Source organism: Camelus dromedarius, chromosome 17 (genome assembly GCF_036321535.1).
Source record: "Camelus dromedarius isolate mCamDro1 chromosome 17, mCamDro1.pat, whole genome shotgun sequence".
Classification (NCBI taxonomy): domain Eukaryota; kingdom Metazoa; phylum Chordata; class Mammalia; order Artiodactyla; family Camelidae; genus Camelus; species Camelus dromedarius.
The window spans coordinates 44,924,846-44,944,866 of NC_087452.1; the positions used below are offsets into that span (position 1 = coordinate 44,924,846).

General features: G+C 39.0%; 1 protein-coding gene across 2 annotated transcripts in view; it reads left to right on the top strand.

Annotated features, from left to right (window-relative positions):
- The first annotated feature begins 279 nt into the window (after positions 1 to 279).
- The window catches only part of CNOT10 (CCR4-NOT transcription complex subunit 10), a 54,092-nt gene continuing 34,350 nt past the window's right edge, over positions 280 to 20,021 (top strand). For both annotated transcript variants that reach the window (XM_010982057.3, XM_031469827.2), the window contains exons 1-5: positions 280 to 573; positions 11,641 to 11,735; positions 12,599 to 12,760; positions 15,616 to 15,766; positions 18,200 to 18,342. In XM_010982057.3, coding sequence (XP_010980359.1) covers positions 552 to 573; positions 11,641 to 11,735; positions 12,599 to 12,760; positions 15,616 to 15,766; positions 18,200 to 18,342 — 573 coding nt within the window. In that variant the 5' untranslated portion in view covers positions 280 to 551. The remainder of the gene's footprint in view (positions 574 to 11,640; positions 11,736 to 12,598; positions 12,761 to 15,615; positions 15,767 to 18,199; positions 18,343 to 20,021) is intronic.

Consider the following 20,021-nt stretch of genomic DNA (forward strand, 5'->3'; position numbering starts at 1 on the left):
TTGTGATTTATGTAAAACGAGGGACAAGAGCCCTGATACTTAGGAATTTTAATTAGGATGAACAAGAGGAAGTGGCACTCAGCCCGCTCCGAGCCCAGCCAGGACACGCCCCGAGCCCAGCCAGGACACGCCCCGAGCCCAGCCAGGACACGCCCCGAGGCGCGGGTGAGCGCACGTCCGGCCGGACGCGCGCGCACGCCGCGGGGGCGGGGCGCCGGAGGACGCCAGCGTGGGGCGGGGCCAGCAGCAGTTCCCACGCCGGCCGCGGTTCCCGGAAGTAGTGTTGGGGGGACGCGGCAGGGCGGAAGCTGTGTATGGCTGGAGGCCGTGGCGCCGCTGGGGCGGAGACGCTGTTGCTGTTGCTAGACGACGCGAACTAGCCTTCGTCACTTCCTCAGCCCGCCGTCTGCCCACTCCCCAGGCCGGAACCCAGGGGCCCGGAGCCGGGGTGGGCGCAGACTCGTCCTCCGAGGTCCAGGACAGCAGCCAGCCGGGCAGCTGGGGTGAAGGCCACGCCACCTGCGGGGAAGAACCCGAGCTGAGGCGGGAAGATGGCTGCAGACAAGCCTGCAGGTGAGGCGCCCGCGCGCTGGGGCGGAGGGGACACGCGGGAGCAGGCAGACCCTGAGAGCTGGGACGGCGGGGCCCCAGGTGGGAACTAGAGGGTGGGGGCTCGAGAGCGACTCTAGTTGGGGCGTGCATTTCTCTTCCCCTTCCCTTTCCTTGGCGGTCGCTAATGTGAGTCTTTGGGCCCCAGGTTCGATAGTTTTGGGGTTTTTTTTTTACCAAGTACAACATGAAGCGGCTTCTGACCGCCTTTGCCCCGCTCTCCAGAGTATCTCAGGTTTAAAAAGCTTAAATCTATGTGGCCGCTTCACAGACTTTTCGACTTCCCACCGGGGAAGGCAGAGCAAAGAAAGTTCACCCCGCAGCACACAGCTGCCTGGAGGACTCACCTGGGTGGTTTCGGCCACATAGCCGGCCTCTGGTCAGCGACGTCCAGTGTGATTAGCTTTGTGAAAACCACTTATTTAAATGGACATAACATTATTGTGTCTCATTCGGTCTGTGCCGTCTAATATGTTGCGTTTAGAACCTATTTTCCCCTAGTTTCTCAAGATGAACTAATTTAATCTCGACAGTTTTCTTTGTGGATTACTGCCCCATCCCTAGAGTCTTCTCCTTTAAGGAATGTAAAATTCTTTCCTGCCTACTTCTGGGACAGTCTGGCGTATATTTCCTGTGAGAAAATAATGTTCCCTGTGGCATCCAGGTTTTGTTGGAAGTAACTTAAATGACAGGACTTAGAAGTGGTCAACGGTTAGAGTTGTGACTGTAGAATTAATTTTAAAAAAGAAAAGAAAATCTCAGTGTGCTGTAGGCTTATTTAGTAGATAAACTTGATTTGAAATTAAAGTGAGCCAACACTAATGCAGGTACAGATGATTAAAATCGTTAGGGGATCTTTCCAGTAATCTGCTAAGAAGGAAAACAACAAAAAAGGTTTAGAAAGTGAAGCTAAAAGAGTGTTCTAGAGAATTTTAGTAGGCTGGTCAGGGAAAACCTCTGGTGGTGATACTTGAGCAGACACCTCAGTGAAATGAAGGGTGAGCTATATGGAATGGTGAGGGGTGGGTGGAAGAATGTTCCAGGCAGGGAATAAGCATGACCTGACCAAGGGGGCCATCATATTCCATCTTAATTTGGGGCACCGTCTCTCCCTTGGGTTTACCATTCCTACTTGCCCAAACCACTACATTGGACTGGAATGACCTTTTTAGGCCTAAAACCTATCTAGTTTCCAAGTCCTGCCTCAGCCATAAAGCATTCTTCTAGTTCATTCATTTGTGCACAAAAACTGAGTTAGTGCCAGGCACTGCCTTTGATGTTAAAGAAATGGATATGGCACACTCCCTGGTTCTGGAGACCTACTCTTCAGTGTGTTAGAGACAGCCCTGTTACAGTGGTACTCCCACTGAATCAGAGCTATGTGATACATATAGTAGAAGAGTAAGGTTGGGGGGAATTGGGGCCCATCTCTTTGACTGGTTTAAGCTTATAGGCAACGTTGTAGGAAACTTCCTACCTAGATAAGTAGGTTGAATGTGCATTAAGTAGATGAGTGTTTAGTGTGACTCCCTTGAATCTCTCTGCTCCTGGTCTCCATCTTTATTTCAGCTACTGTGGTTCTGGCTTTTATCTCTTGATGTGGTCTATTTCACCTTAAGCAGCCTTCTCAGTGGCTTTGTGTCTTCCTATCCAGTCCATTCTGACTGCTGCCTTTTCATTTTATTTCTAAAACGCTAATTAGATCACACCATTCCCCTGCCTGTAAACTTTCTAAGGCTACACCATTTTTTGTGCATCAAGTCCTCAGTTCTTCCTGTCATTTGTGAGGCTCCCCACAATCTTTTTCCAGCTGATGCTTCTGTAACAACACATCTAGCTGTTCTCCCCAGAAATGACTCTTGGAAAGCCCCCTGTTCTTCTGAGTGGTGATGCCCTTTCTTTCTCTGCTCTATCTGGTGAGCACGCTCCTCATTCACCTTCTAGTTTATACGCTGCTTCATCTCTGAGCTCCCGAGCCCAGGGCCCTCATCCTGGAGCTTGTTCTTCATTAGGTGAGAAAAGAGCTTCTTGAATGGATTTAAGAAAGTAAATGACCTGGTCACACTGGCTGCAGTAGAGGGTGGTTTAAATGAAACAAGACTGGAAACCCAGGAACTAGCTAAGACCAGGTAATGTTGTGATAGGAATTTATCCAGTCAATATTCACCAGGGGCCTGCTCTGCCAGGCACTGCAAAGTCTCTGTCCTCAGAGGGCTTGTGAAAGACGGAGAAACTTGTAAAGAAAGGAAGAAAATAATTATGATTTCAAGTTGTGATAAATCTTGTGAAGAAAAGAAAAATGAGTAAGAGGATAGAAGATGATGGAGAGCAGAGACCCTGTTTTGATTGGACTTGTTAGAGAAGGAAGGGGAACAGAGACCCTAAAGGCAAAGCCATGTGGGGGAAGAATGATGGGGTAGGAGATGCCACAGTTGTCCAGACTCCTTGGAAGGCATTTAAAGGCAGCAGGAAGACCCCTTGAGGACAGGCGCTGTTGTCTGTTAGTCTGTGCTGTCTCTGGCGCCCAGGCCAGGGTCTGGCACACAGGCACGCTGGGCATTTTAATAGTGAGCGGAGGAAGCGTGGCCAGAGACGCTGTCGGAGCTGTGTCGAGGGACAGCTTCAGTTAGGCCCCGCAGCTGCAGAAGAGGCTGGAATTTCATTTTACCTCATGGAAAGCTGTTAGAATCCTGTGATCTGGTTTGTGCTTTAACTGAGCCAGCTGACGAAGAGTTGGGAGCATGGTTTGAAATCAGATGGCCTAGGTTCATCCTAACTCTGCCACTTGGTATTTGTGTGACCTTGGGCAAATTTTAAGAAACCTCTTTTTTTAAGCCTCAGCTCTCCTATGTGGAGAATGAGAATGGTAGTAATATCTATCACAATGTTGGTAAAGGCTTAAATGAGACCAGGTTAGGCCCTGGTTTTAAAAAATGCTGCCTGATACTACTTTAGAGTAGTGGATTTGGAGGAGATTGGAGGACAGGCAGATGTGAGAAGTGTTGAGGGAGTAAAATTGGCAGAATTTGTGGCTGATCTGATAGAGTCGGGGAGCAGAGAGCCAGCCTTGCTGCTGGGGAAAGGTCCTAAGTTGAGCCTCGGTTTCTTCATTTGTCAAATGAGGGCCTAGTAGTCCCCTAATGTATTCCTAGTAGCTTTCTGATTTGTTTGCCTCACAGGATTGTAGTTTGTGAGGATCAGCTGAGGTGAGGTATATTTTAGCCGCGTCCTCTGGGAGGCAGAACCCGATGAAGGTGCCAGCCCAGAAGAGTGAAGGTGAGGGAGAGAAGGAAGATGCAGTACATTCCATCCCTGCCCACTGACCCACCTTGACTTGGGAAGAGACACAGCAGGTCATTTGCACATAGGACTGTTCTTTAAGGTTTTTGAGAGAAACTGTACTTCAGAGTAATCCATACCAGAGAGAAAGAAGGGATGATTTATTTGTCCTGCTCTCTCCCATTTCCTGTTTCCAACTGGTCAAGACTCACCTCCTGGAGAACTAATTCACATGTGCATCTAGGTTATGTGGCTTCTGAGTGACTGATCAACCCGCAGTTCTCACACCCTGATTTGTATTTCAACCAAATTCTAATGGGAGGGGTGTCCCAGGGTGGATGGGGCACCAACCAAAGACAGAGATTGAAGAGGCGGTGGAAAGTGCCAAGGTTCATGTCCCTACATAATATGTAAAAATGGTGCGAAACCAATATCATTTTTGACTAAAATACCAGCAGTATTTTAGGATGATTTATTCGACTTTACTTTTGATAGTTATTTGAAAAGAGGAAGTGGCTGGAGTTAGGACCTCAAATCCTAGATTCGAATTTATCTGGGAATTTGGACTTTGAGGATGATGGTAGTAGACTTACTAGGAAAAGGTTGATGACATTGTGAATAAGGAAAAGACAAGACCAGATGAGTAATAGGGAATCAGGAGAAGAGTACTTAAAGGTGGCTTTGAAAGTGTGAGCCAGCACGACTGTAAGGTGGTAGGAAGGACAAACAAATGGGGATACTTTAAGCCGAGGCTATTTTTATTTTATTTAAAACACTCAAAACTTTCTGTTGTAATTAAGTGTACAAGGTGAGAACTGTGAAGTCCTCTGTTGCTTCTACGCAGTCCCACTGTCCAGGCAACCAATACTGAGTCTGTGTGTTCTCCCAGACTTTTTCTATGCCTACCCAAGCTCACGTTGACTTAAATATACATGTATGTTTGTGAGTGTGTGTATATGCAAATGAGGAGATAAACTGCAATACTGGCCTGCCATTTGCCTTTTTCAAGGTCCAGTAAGGAATCTCTGCATTTTTTTTTTAAGTTAGTGTCAATCAATTTAATTTTTTTAAAAAAACATCCTTGGTAGGATTTACACAGCTTTATAGTTAGATATTATCTTTTCCAGGTCCTTAAATAATGTAGTGAACATTCAGTAGTGTAGTGTAGGTTGATATTTCTCCTTTTTTAATCAAGCTATAATTGACATATATAACTATATCAGTTTCAGGTTTATAATATAATGGTTTGATATTTGTGTATGATGTGAAATGATCACCATAATAAGTCAAGTTAACATCTGCCACCATATATAGTTACAAAAATCTGTGCATATTTGATCATTTCCAACTTTTTATTGCAAATGATTTCAAACATCAAAAAAAAAAAGGAAAAAAAGAAAAGGAATATCCAAATACCTACCACCTAGTTCAACAGTTGTTACATTTTGCCATGCTTACATCCCCTGTCTCTAGCAACAATTCTTTTCTTTTTTTTTTTCTTTTTTTCATGAAGGTACTGGGGATTGAATCCAGGACCTCATGCATGCTAAGCATGTGCTCTACCACTGAACTATAACCACCCTGCTAGCTACAATTCTTAATTCTTGAATTATTTCTAAATAAGTTATAGACATCGTGACACTTTATCTCTTAACTATTTCACCATGCGTTTATTAAAAATAAGAATATTCACCTACATAACCACAATGCCGTTATCATACTTGAGAAAATTAATGTTTGAATATATTAAATTTCCCTAATTGTTTCAAAAATGTTATTTAAAGCTTTAAAGAAGCTGTGCCTTTCACATAAGATCCAGTCAAAGCCCATTCATTGTATTTTGGTATGTCTCTTGAGTGTCTTAATTCCCAATATCTGTTTTTATGACAGATTTTTTTTTTTTGGAAAAGACTAAGTCAGCTGTCTTGTAGAACACCCCATACTCTGGATTTGTTTAATTATTTCTTCCTGGTATTCTTTAATTCTTTATCTCCTGTGTTTTCTGTAAACTGAAAGTTCTTTCTACAGGCTTGATAGACTTAGATTTAACATATTTTTGAGGTACTTTGTAGGTGATGCCATGTATTTTATATAAAGTACAAATGTCACTTTGTTCACTATTAGTGATGCTCAGTTTGATCAGTTAAATGGTGATAGGAACAGCTTTTTCCATTTGCAGTTAGAGGTAATCCATGGGATATACACAAACATAAAATCATTATGTTGTACACCTGAAATTAATATAATGTTGTATGTCCACTAAATCTCAATTTTTAAAAAAAGTAATCTATGGGGTAATAACTTGGCATTATGTAAACATCCACCATTGGTGGTCTTTGCCTTAATCAGTTATAACATGGGGAGTTGCAAAATGGCACTTCTCTTAGTTCTATTACTGTGTCTGCATTTATTAGCTGGTATTCTGCAAAGAATAGCTCTCACATGTCAGCTGGGGATGAACTATAATTTTTCCCAGAAAGGCATGTTAATTGTTAAAAACTTAATTGGGGGTGGGGCGTATTGTTCAGTGATAGAGTACATGCTTGGCATGCACAGGGTTCTGAGTTCAATCCCCAGTACCTCCATTAAAATGAATAAGTAAACCTAATTACCTCTCCCTCCAAAAATAAAAATAAAAACTTAATTTAGCCTTTTCATTTATCGGTTTTCAGAATAAGGAGTGACCTACATTGGATATTTTAAGTGTTTTAATGTTTAAGAATTTAGAGCCTCAAGATTCCAATTTAAAATACATAATTGAGTGAATAATTGACTTATATTTGTGAATGTAAATTGAAGCCTGACTGTATTATTCCGTGGACATTTTTGGCATTTGGTTTAAGGGTACCTAAGAGTAGTCACTATTTTCATAAGCTTAATTTTTAAGATTTATAAGTTACTTGAGTTCTCAGAAAATTTTGCCTTTTTAAGTCAAACAGTTGTACTTTAAATGGAATATATTTATTCAATTTAATTAAATAATTTAATTGAGTATAATTATTTAAAGTAGTTAAAATTTTATGTTTGAAGGTGTTTAACTTTGTAAATGAAATAACACATGCATCACAGCCCTTTGAAACTCCAAATAGAATAAGATGTCTAAGTTGAATGTAAAATGTTTGAGGAAAATCTAGGCTTTTTGAATTTTTAATATTAATAAGTCAAGTATTAATATTTGAAAACTAGAGTAAATCTCTTTTCTGTAGGTAAAAACTACTCTCAGATAGGAAAATAAAAATACCCGTCAGCAGCGGTAGTGCTCTCCTTTGCTGTCTTCCCCAAAGTATGCTGACACTCTTGATGCTTGGTGCTCTGTTCCTTTATTTCTGCAGTGCTGGTTAGAGTGCTCAAGCCCATAGCGTTGCTGGTCACATGTTAGTCCTCTCAGCTATGGAAATCAGCCATCATATGTGGGGCTTTGATATGTCAGGGAAACTTGTTCAAGTGATAGAAAACCACGTGTGAGGTGTGTGAACCTTAGCTATATGGTGGCTTTGGTAAACCTGTATTATTTTTCTCTGAAATGGCATCCTTCTTATTTAAAATTTTCCTTCACAAAGGCATCAACACTACTTTGTGATTGTACCTGTAGATTTCCTCAGGCCTTAAATTTCTTTTTTTTTCTTTGGAGAAAGTTTCTCTTTTCTTGAGCATCATTAGAGCTATATTTTGAAAAGTGTAGCTTTTATGGAAAACCCTCCTCCAATCAGATTTGAATTGTTCACATTCTGTACTGGAATGTGTCTGGGCTTTCAGTTAACTGACTTTTTTCAGCTTTGAAAAAGCAGTGTATTTCTTTCCTACTTAGTTTAAACCTAAAGGCAATTGTTTGGTTAGAAATGAAGCCCGTTGGCTTAAAAAGCGTCAAGGTTTGTGCACCGAAGAGCTCTGTACACCTGGATAGTCAGCCGTGTTCATTAGGCCAGAGTAAAAGGAAAGTCAAGCTTATGGATGAACGGTCATACACTCTTTCAATCGGCAATGGAGACTATTTTTGGACAAATAAAGACACATTGTGGAAATATGTGCAGACTCTTTCTGGTAAGAAGTCAGTAGTTGCAAAAAAAAAAAAAGAGTATTTTAAAAACTAATTGCAAAAATAATACCTGTTCTTGCAGAAAACTTGGAAAGTACAGAAAGATAAGAAAAATAAAAATAGAGTAATCCCATTGAAGTGGGTTTTTCCCTAAGTTTTATCTTGAAGTAAAAGAATATAGGTGGTAGGTTAACATGTAAAAGGTTATTTATTGAGCTCAATTCTCTAAAATATCTGTAGAAATGGGAATTTCAGAGTCTTGTCAACCTTAAAATCTAGCTTATTAAAGTTGGCTTCTCTACTTATTTGGAAGATTTTTGGAGATTTTTACAGTCCTTAGAGGATAATGATAGCAGTGACCCCATAAGCCAGTCTGCTCTTGATGGGAAGTAGAAGCTTAACCTCTTCAGAGCCTCAGTGACTTGTTGGGTGTTCCCCCTGCCCTGTATTTATAAATCACAATTCATAAGCGACAGTTGGGCCCAGAAGTCCCATTGAATGTCATCTAATCTAGAGAAGATATGCTTTAGAAGAAGCCATGGAGATAACTTGATGGCAAACTAAGAATTTTGGCATTTAGTTTAAATTTAGTGTACTTTTTTTTTAACCTAGTAATTATGCCATTTTTTTAAAATCTCTCTTTTTTTTTGATTGAAGTGTAGTCCACAACGTTGTGTCAATTTCTGGTGCGCAGCGTCATAGTTCATAGTGTACTTCTTTATGAAAGGAGATACATTTTTAAAGCACTTCAGGTTTCCTAAAGTTTTTAAAGTATTTATGTTTACTGTTAAAATTTTATGATGAATATACATAGAGTTAAGGATTCTGTCTCAGTCTAAACTCATACTTTGCTTCCTGAGATCCTGAAATCGTGGGTCCCCATGTTTTACACATTTTAAAGAAATTGGCCCTTACTGTTATTGTGCACTTGAAAGTTTTGCAAAACAGAAATGTTGTGTAAACAGCTGAGTTAACAGTAACTTATTGTTACTGGCTTTCTAAAAAAAAAAGGCTGTTTGACAGTGTTCTCTTTAATCGATAAGCTCTCTTTATTAAACTGTTAGTTTTTCCTCCTTTTTAGGTCTCAGTTCTTATTTATCTGTATGAAAAAATGAAATACTAATTTTCTAACTTTAATTATCAGAAGTAACAAACTAAAAATGAACTTCTAATAAACCCAAATACTACAACCTTTTTTTTTAGGGCAGATCTAAGTCTTAGCTAAACTCACTTAAAAACAAGTTATATTTTGTTTTTAAGTATAAGTGGTGATTCTCAAAAGAGCATTTGATCTAACAATAGGAGTTTCACAGTGATCTGAGGGGCTGTTCATACTAAATCTAATTTCATTGTTAATTTGTATGTTTAAAGTGCAGAAATAAGTATAAAAAAAAAACTGTAAGAATCCTTAGTTGTTCTGTCAAAACGGAAGGCGGAAGAGAGCTAATATTTATTTAGCATCTCTAAGCAGAGAGTGAGCTGGCCAAGAGGAGACCAGGCTGAAGACTGGTCTTCTGAGACTTTTGTTTCCATTATGCCATGTTACCCTCTAGAGAGAGGGAAATTGGGTCTTCACTGACTGCTGACTTGTGCCAGGCCAGGGCTTCCCAAAGTCAGCGCTGCTGAGGATCAGTTCTCTGAAGTGCTCCTGGAATACAGGTTTCTAGGCAGTTATCAAAAAAAAATGCCCACACTGTAGGTGTACATACAGTTTAATGAATTCTCACACACCCAGAAGCACCTACCCAACCCCACCAGATGCATCTAACCAGACTCCTGAAGGTAACCCCTTTCCTGACTTCTAAACCTTATATTAGTTTTAGGCAGGCATTTAAAAATAAAACTTTTTAAAAAAGTAATTCATATTCATTATAAAAATTTAAATTGCTGAACAGAAGTTCTTGTGCCAAGCACAGTGAGGCCAAACAAACCAAAGTGTCAAAGTTTGGAGCAGAGAAAGGTTTATTGCGGGGCCAAGCAAGGAGAACAGGTAGCTTGTGCTCAAAAAACTCCAACTCCCCTATGGTTTTCAGTGAAAAATTTTTAACAAGCAAAATTTGGGGTAGGGGCGGCAAGGTGTGTGACTTTCTTTTGATTAGTTATTGGTGAGGGTGACAGAGCAGTGTCCAGGAACGTGGTGCTCATCTTTTTTTATTTTAAATTTTTAATATATTTTTATTTAAGTATAGTCAGTTTACAATGTTGTGTCAATATCTGGTGTACAGCGCAATACTTTAGTCATATACATATGTTGATTTTCATATTCTTTTTAACCATAAGTTACTACAAAATACTGAATATAGTTCCCTGTGCTGTATAGTATAAACTTGTTATTTATCTATTTTATATATAGTAGTTAGTATCTGCAAATCTCGAACTCCCAATTTATCCCTTCCCACCCTCTTCCCCGCTAGTAACGGTAAGTTTGTTTTCTGTGTCTGTGAGTCGGTTTCTATTTTGTAAATAAGTTTGTCCTTTTTCTTTTTTAGATTCCACATGTAAGTGCTATCACGTGGTACTTTTCTTCCTCTTTCTAGCTTACTTCGCTAAGAATGACGGTCTCCAGGTCCATCCGTGTTGCTGTAAATGGCATTATTTTATTATTTTTTTATGGCCGAGAGTGTTCCATTATATAAATCTATCACAACTTCTTTATCCAGTCATCTGTCAGTGGACATTTAGGTTGCTTCCATGTCTTGGGCAGTCTGTTTTCTTTCATTTAAGAAGATGTTGAAGATATTTTTCTGTGTCCACATATGCAGACTCAACTTCTTTAACAATTGTTCAGTGTGCAATTATTTTTCTATAGTTAGCAATTTTCTTCTTTTTTTTTTTTTTTTTGTTAGCAGTTTTCTTAACTGAAGGATATTTAAGTTATTTCTAGACATTTGCTATCGTAAACAGTGCTACAGTGAGCATCTTTGCATTTGTAGAGTGAATGCCTAGAAGTGGGGTTCTTTGGTCAAGGTCATTACATAGGTATGTATTGCCAGTTACCTCCCAGGAGGTTGTACCAGTTTTTACTCACACTCAACAGGTGTCATACTAGAGTAGTTTAGGAGTTGCTTCAGCTGAGATTTTTACGTTTATTTTTGGGGTTCTTGTTTAAAATTTAAAAAAAAAAAATCTAATTTTTAAAACAGTAAATTAAGGGGGAAAAATTGTTAATCTTAGAATGTATATGAACACATGTTAAGGAAACTTTTTAAATGTATTAAGCTTGGCTTTTGAATTTTTAAGCCTATGAAAGCATTCTTTGCCTGAAAATTACTTGTGAGTTCTTATCAGTATAGTTTTTTCATTGTTAAATGTTACTACAATCCAATTGGATTATAATTTTTGAAGGCATTGTACATATATTTATAATCTCCTTATGTCTTCAGGGCCTGGCATAGTTTCTTAAATATGTGGGATTTGGAGCATATTGCTGGGGGGCAGATCTAATATTTTCAAGAGAGCACAGTATTCTCAGCCTGAATGTCCTGATGGACAGGGCTGTAATCCTTATATAAGGACTTCCACAACAAAGAGAAACATTTCCTAAGTTTTCGAAGCAGTGGCATTTTACTCACTTACAACACTAACTAGCCATTGTGGTTGAGAGAGGTCTAACCTTGGCACCTTCGTTAGGAAGAAGACAATTAAGAAGAAAACTAGGGACACATTCTCTGAATAGCTGTTATTTCTAAAGAACTACAAAACTTGTGTGTTTGCAGATCAGGGAGCAGAGAAACATGAAGGGACAGGTCAGTCCTCTGGGATCACTGATCAGGAGAAGGAATTGTCCACCAGTGCTTTCCAAGCCTTCACAGTAAGAATGGTTTCTCTCAGTCTGCTCCGTTTTTAGCATCTGTCAAGTGCAAATCTTTTTACAGTGAATTTAATTTATAATTTTTGTTCTGTACTAATTCAAGTTGTTTTCTTTATTTTTAATTTTAGAGTTTAAATATGTAAGACAAATGAGAGTAATTTGAGCCATTCCTAAGTTTTTGTATTTCCACAAATAATGTTTTAACTCTCACTGTTAAGTCTCTTAAATTTAGATTTGTAAATATATGGGTTGGTTTTTTCATTTCACTGCTCTCTTCAGTTCTCTTCCTTGACTGTGCTTTAAAATGGAACCCCAACGAAAGTTTATTGTCAAAACTTTAACTTTTTTGACATTAAACAATATGAAAGGAAACCTTATTTGATTACCAGTTACATACATATAAGCAGAAGAACTTGATACCTGGGTATTCAAAGTATACTAAAAATTAAAATTTGGAGTAATTAATCATATTGCCTTTCTTAGCTAGCCTTGGCTATTATATCCTGCTAGCAATGTATACCAATATGTACTCATATATTATATGTGATTATAATATATATATAGGTATATAATATACCGAATATGTGTATGTGTATGTCCTGTAGATACAATGCACATGTGTCAGTGTTAGAGTCTTAAGAAATGAATATCCAGGTTTTTTTGTTTTATTAAGATATAACTGACATATCATAGGTTCTTAATTGACGTGACTATTACTTAATCTAATGGTTTAGTATATTTAGTGAAATTTTATCTGTCTTTTTTTTAACAGTTTTTAAATAAAGATAAATGGAATACATTTGGAAGTGAATGTGTAGTTCTTAAAGTTGGTGTGTAATTTTGTTTGTGTGTTTTTGTTTTAGGCTGGAAATTATGATGTCTGTCTGCAACACCTTGCCTGCCTACAAGATATAAACAAAGATGATTATAAAATAATTTTGAATACAGCAGTGGCTGAGTTTTTTAAAAGTAACCAAACAACAACAGATAGTTTGAGACAGACGCTTAACCAGCTGAAGAATCAGGTGATACAGAAATGAATTTCACTCTAAAAATACTGTGGTGCTCTCTAAATTGTGAAATAAAATTAGTTAAGTAAAATTAATGTGACTTCTTATCTGATATTTATAACACAGTTTCTAATATATCTGAAACATTTGTTGCTATTAATTTTTATTTGTATAAAATTATTATTCCAGGAAATGAAACATTATTTTATTTTCTATTGGTTTTGAACTTGAGCAGAATGGACTAATATACCAAATTTGAATGAGCTTTGGAGAATTTGGAGTTTTGAGAAAGAATGAAAATAGAAACATATGAAAAGGATTAGCTGCTAAGATTATAGCTTATTTATAACTGTAAAGAGCTGATTATTAATAACAATGTTAAATTATTTTAGGATTTTGGTTCAGATGATTAATTGATTACATGGAAGATACTCTGATTTATATATGGTTTAGGTCTTGCCTTGGTCACTGGCTGGTCATGACAGCATCACAAGGTTAGACAGGGCTTGATATTCAGGAGGGCTGATGACGAGATCAGCTAGCAGACGTTCAGTGCTTGCCATGTAGCTAAGAGCCTCGTATGGGGCATCTTGCTTATTCCTCCCAGGAGCCCTGTGAACTAGCTACTATAGTTTTTCTTTTGTAGATGGGGAAGCTTGTGTAAATTGTCCAAAGACACAAAGCTTTTTTTTTTTTTAATGATTATTTTTCCAAAATACATACCATAAAAGTATACCCAGGTGTCCCTCCAAGTCTAAAACCCAAAGACACAAACTTTTAAGTAGTAAGAGCTACATGAGGCATGGAAGGGTATATCTCAAGCAGTAGAGTGCATGCTTAGCATGCACGAGGTCCTAGGTTCAATCCCCAGTACTTCCTCTAAAAACAAACCAACAAACAAACCTAATACCCCCCCCCAAAAGAAGCTACATGAACCCAGTTCTGTTTGATGCTAGAGCCTGTGCCTTTAATTACGGTTTCATGCTATAGAAAAAGGTCTTGAGACAGTTTGAGCCCCTGTCCTATTTTCACAAGTACCACTGTGCTTTAGAGTATCACCTGAAATGTGACATGGCTAGAAATAAGTGACCCCTTCGGGCTTTTCATGATTCTTCGTAAGAGTAAAGTAATTTTTAACCCTATTACTGTTCTTCAACAAAAGTGAGACTAATAGCCAACATTTATTAAATGCCTATTATTTGATTCCAAATTTCATATAAAGTGCTTTTTGCACTGTATGTCATGTAGTCTTCCTATAAAAGTAGGTACTTGTTATCTCAATTTTAAACTGGGGTTTGGAGAGCCTAACCTTACAGCTGAGTAGGGAAGGAGCAGACTTTGACCCAGACCTGACTTCTGGACCTGTTCTCGTAACTGCCTCAGTCTTTGTTGTAAATGTCTGTCATCACATTGCATCACTACTCTAGTAGTGTTAGCCATGACTTAGCTCCAGAATCAAAGGAATAGTGATGTTTGTTGTCTGGTACACGTGCCCTGCAACCCCATAGACAGTTTCTTGCAGGGAACATTTGGTCTTTGAGCACAAGTTCATCCTTAAACTTTCTGTAGAATAAGAGGTTTCTCCAAACTTCCTGTTAAGCCAAGAAGACTGCTTTTTGAAATCCTTTTGATATAACCTATGCACATTCCCATATACTTTAAATCATTTACATTTAAATCATCTAATCATTTACAATGCTATGTAAATGCTATGTAAAAAATTGCCAGTGCACAGTAAATTCAAATTTTGCTTTTTGGAACTTCTGGCATTTTTTTTCCCCAACTGCAGTTGGTTGAATCCACAAATGCCAGACCCATAGGTACAGAGGGCCAACTGTATATCAAAGTTCTACTGTGTAATTTAGGGAAATATCAGTCTTAGAATTAATTACTTCACATTCCTCAATAATTTATTGCAGTCTTTGTAATGGCAAAGAAAGTTAAGTTTTAATACAGGTAGAATTCCATTTTAATGTGTTATATGGAATCACAGAATGGTTGTGAAACTTGATTAAAATTTAAAAGCCTATTGCTTCAGCCTGAAGAAATTGGGCATACAGATAGTCACTAGCTCTAAAATGCAGTGTTGACTTTTTTTCTTTTGGTATCAGATGTGGTATCAGGGTTCTAGTAAAGCTATTAAAGCCTGTGTTCACTGTTATGTATGACAGAGTGTATTTTTGTTGTTCATTACTTTGAAAAAATCTATTTTTTTTTTATTATGGGAATAAAACCTGAATATAATAGGAAAACTAGAAAATATACTTCCTAGCCACATGGCCTTGGGCAGAATAATTAAGCTTTTTGTGCTGGTTTGCTTATTTATAAAATGAAACTGATAATGTGATCTGTGTCCTTGAGGTGTGGGGAGGGTTAAATGAGGTGTTCTCTGTAAAGGATTTAATGGAGCAGGCCTACCACTTAGTTATTAGTTAGCTATTGTTTGTTAATGTTTAAATTTAGTTTGTACAAAATGGAAGCAGGCTTATGTATATGTACCTCATAACATTTTCATAGGAAAGGTCATTTTGAGTTTCGCCCAGTCCCTTTGTAGCCTCTTGATACGTGAGGCTAGAAAGTGGGGCTCCGACTCAGATGCCACGTTGGCTGTTAAAAAGCACTGAAGATGTCTTCATAGTAGCAAGGAAGAGACTCACCTTGCCTTGTGCAAGGCACTTAATAAAGTCCCAAGAAAATGTTTTATTTAACAGAACTTTATTATGAATGAAATGATTTGTAGTATGTGAGAGTAATTCAAATGCACAATCCTGTTGAAAATTTGGGAAATTTTAAAGTAATGTTGGCCTGTTTATTCATATAGATTCTTTCACTGTGTTATTAGAATATAATCCCTGGTGAGTGTTTTATAGGTCCACTCGGCTGTTGAAGAAATGGACGGATTAGATGATGTTGAGAACAGCATGCTGTATTACAACCAGGCAGTCATTCTCTATCATCTGCGGCAGTACACAGAAGCCATATCAGTCGGTGAAAAACTTTATCAGTTCATAGAACCTTTCGGTATGTTAATCCGTCAAGTCAGAAATGTGCCTGTCTTCTCATACTTGCTGAGGTCCCTGCTACTTTTACCTAGACCATCTAAATCAGAACTGTGTGTGTGTTTAAAGAGAGAAAGAAAGCTTTGTCACGTTTTCTTAATAATAGTTCAAAAAAATTAAAACTATATTACTTTTAGATGAATCCAGGCTTTCTTTCAACATCCTGTGCCCCATTCCCGCCACCCCAGTTTTGGAAGGTAACTGTTAGAAATGCTGTTTCTAATTGGAAAGACTTACTGATTTCTTTTTTTTGTTCCCCTTGCTGTTTAAATCCTGCCTTACTGTACCTGATCCCTCCTTACTTGAGTAGGCATGAAGGAAGGAGTGTTTTGGAATGTTAGGGAACAGGGTAGTATTTTATTTTGTGTATTGCCTAATTGAAATTTTTGTGGGTAATCATAGAGTAGATAGTATAGAGCTATGTTAGCTTTTTTGTTGTCTTAACTACTTTATAATTACAAGCCTGGAGTAAGAGTAGTAAGAAAAGTAAGGGCAAAGAAGAAAGAGGGAGCAAAAGCGCAGCAAAGTTGGACCCAGAAATGTCTAGAGAGGAAATATTTCCATCCCACAGGCTGTCAGATTTCAACTTTTTCTCCATGGCTATTTTCTTTTAAATTCAAAACACTAGTGCCAATTCCTGACTTATAAGACCCTGATTGCTGTTATGGTCACCAAGGGGAGGTAGGGGAGTGTGATGGCCGCTCTGGGAAAGTTCCAGGGTCCCTCTTGCTGACAGCTGGCTGGACACCTCTTCAGGGAGCCCTCCTTCCCCTCCGCCCTGGGGACACGGCTGACAGACTGGGCAGGAGTGTCCCGTCAGGGGTGGAAGATTATGTAACTAGTGACCTGTTCCTTTCTCCTGTAAAGCTGGAAATCAGAATTACACTTCTAGGATGGCACAGATGTGTCTTTTCTATAAAACTGGTTTTTAGAATTTCCAGAGCAGTTGATGAAATGCTGTTAATCTGTACCATGGCTGAGCAGAATATGGCAACCAGCGAGTCAGTGTTCAGAGCCGTTTTTCTTCTTCTTTGAAACTCTTTTTTTTTTTTTAACTTTATTACTTGGTTCTTCATACAGCGTATATTTATTGAGCATGTGCTATGGACTGACACTGTTCTGGGATCTGAAGATAATACAGTGAATGAAATAGAGAAAGGCTTTCTTCTCATTAAGCTTATATTCTGATGGGAGGGAGAGCGGTACAATAAATGCGTATGTGAGGCAGTTAAATGCTGCAATGAAAAGCTGAAATTGGGTAAGAGGGTTGACTGGGGATGTTATTTTTAGATAAGGTAATTGAGGAAGGCCTGGGATAAGACAGTATTTGAAAAGAGACTTGAATGAAGGGAAGAGGTGAGTCCTGCAGTGTGGGGGTGGGAAGCCTCCCAGCCAGAGGTAACAGTACGTGCAGAGGCCCGGAGGTGAGCAGGGTCGGGGAGGAGCAGCAGGCGTGCCCCTGTGACTGGAGCTGGGTTGGGGGAGCAGGCAGCACGCTGTGGCCTCGGTGAGGACTCACTGTTGAAGTGTGGTGCGAGACCCTTGGAGATGTGTGGCCTTTTGCACACCGGCTGCACTGATGTTAGTTCTAAGTGGATTCCACTCCAAGAATGAGGTCAGGAAGACTTGTTAGGAGGCTCCTAAGGGGTTTTGCAATGTTCGGTTCTTGACTATGGCAGCCTTCTTTTAGACTCTCTGTTTATCTTTTTTATTGAAAGAAGAGAAAACAGTGTTATGTCATATGCCAGGTTACCCCTCCTCTCTTCAGTAGGCTCCTCGTCCTTTGAAGTCCTTGTCTTTATTTCTTCCTCTTGGCTATTTCAGTTTTCTGGTATCCTCCAGTCCACACCTGGTTTCTTTTGTCTCTGTAATCAGCCTGTGTTTCTTCCTCATCTCTGTGCCTGGAGAGGAAGTCTGTTTTCCAGACTCATAGACCATCTTAGAGTTAGAAGGAACTTCAAGAGGTCACCTGGGGTCCCCTCTCTTCAGGCATGTAAAGTATTCTCCCCATCTTACAGGTCAGCCAGCTGAGATCAAAGTAGTTCAGTGATGTGCAGAGGCTGCATGTCTGTTAAGTAGCCAAGCAGGTACTGGAATTGAGATTTTCTTCCACCTTAAGTAATACTCTTCATTTCATGTACTGGTATTTGGTAGGTATTTTGCCAAAGGAAGTTCAGTCACTAGAATCCCTGATAAGAGAGGCCTTGAGATGCTTCATAGAGTCACATTGTTGACACTGCAACTTGCCTCCATCCATGGCTCTCAGTAATGAACATTCCTATAAGTAAAGACTTGGACTTTGCTTTTTAAAGCTTTTTGTTGGGGGAGTGACCTGAGATGTCTGCTTCACTTTGGATTGTGACTTTTCTTTTCCTGTTTTTTTTTTTCACCCTAGAAGAAAAATTTGCCCAAGCAGTGTGTTTTTTGCTGGTAGACCTGTATATATTAACCTACCAAGCTGAGAAAGCTCTACATCTTCTTGCTGTTCTAGAAAAAATGATTTCCCAGGGCAACAATAACAAAAACGGAAAGAATGAGGTGAGTGTTCTCAGGTGATCAGGCTAAAATTTAAAGTTTGATTAACATTTGTGGTTATTAAGTATTATTTTAACAGCTCTACTGAAACATAATTCACATACACTGAATTTATTGTTTGTAAGGTTAGAATTCAGTGGTTTTTAGTTTACTCACAGAGTTGTACAACCATCACCACTGTCTAAATTCCAGAACATTTTCATCCCTCCAGAAAGAACCCCTGTACCTGTGAGCAGTCACTCTGCCCCTCCTTCCCTCGGCCCTGGGCAGCCACTCATCTGCCTGTCTTGGTGGATTTACCTGTTGTTGACACTTCACACAAATGGAATCGTACACTGTGTGATCTTTTGTGATTGGCCTCTTTCACGTAGCGTGTTATTTTCAAATTTTACTGTGTTGTAACCTGTGGCATTCCTTTTTCTTGTATTTCAGTGCTTTTCATGGCCACATACTATTCCTTTATGTGGGTAGGCCAACTTTTTTTATCCATTCATCAGCCGATGAAAGTTGGGTTGTTTTCCTCTTCTGTCTATTATTAATAATGCTGCTATGAACATTTATATTCAAATTTTTGTGGGGGCATATGGTTTCAGTTCTCCTGGGTATCTATATAAGAATGGAATAGCTAGATCATACGGTAACTTTGTTTAACTTTAGGAGGGACCATCAGAGTAGTTTCCGAGGCAGCTACACTATTTTATATTCCTGTCAGCAACTTTTGAGGGTTCCAGTTTCTCCACGTTCTCGCCGTCCCTTGTCTGTCTTTTTAAGAATTTTGACCGTCCTAATGGGTGTAAAGTGGTTTCTCAAAATAGTTTTGATTTCCCTAATGGCTAGGGATACATGCTGAAACCTTTTCATGTGTGGGGTACTAATTTAACAGAATGTAAAGACTAGAATTAAGATAACAAAATTCCATAATCTGGTTAAACAGAGTAGCTTTCACTAGACAAAATTTCATCATTAAAGCTCTTCAGAAAGAGCACACATTTATGACAGTTAAGCTTCACCATGTTCCGGTGAGAGACTGGGTGCACATTAAGAATACGTCTTGGTTGTCATGTTTTTTTTTCATTTTGCTTGTGCTTCCGACTGCCCGGGCATGATCCTTTCTTCCTGTTCCTCCTCCTTTGTTAAAAAAAAGAGTATTTGCAGAAAACAGGTTGTCAGTACCTTTCTTTCTACCTGTATAAACCCTTGAGGTTTAAAAATAAACATCAAAAAAAAAAAATCTAGCAGTACTTTTTTTAAGTGTGTATATAAGAAAGATCAGTTAAATAATCTTGGCATTGTTCCCAAATACTGTGTAGTAAAATATTTCACTTTCATATTCAATACTTGTAACAGTTTATGAAATATAACTCGTTTCAACAGATGCTTGTGTGCTCTCCTGGGTACTAAGGTGACAAAAATAAAAACATTGCAGTTCTTGCTTTTCAAGAAACTCAGGTCTGTGGGGAGAGAAAGATGGAACAATATCTATTCATGAACAGGGAGGAAGGACATTAGGGAATGTTTCAGAGTAGTTGGGATGTTTGTTTTGAGCCTCGAAAGATGTGATAGCTGAACAAGTTGGGAGAGGAAGGGTGGAGCAGGATGGCCATCCTGGCAGGGAAGGTAATACAGAGAGCGTGAGAGTGCTGTGTTGGGGGAATTTCTGGTAATCTGACGTGGGGAGTGCC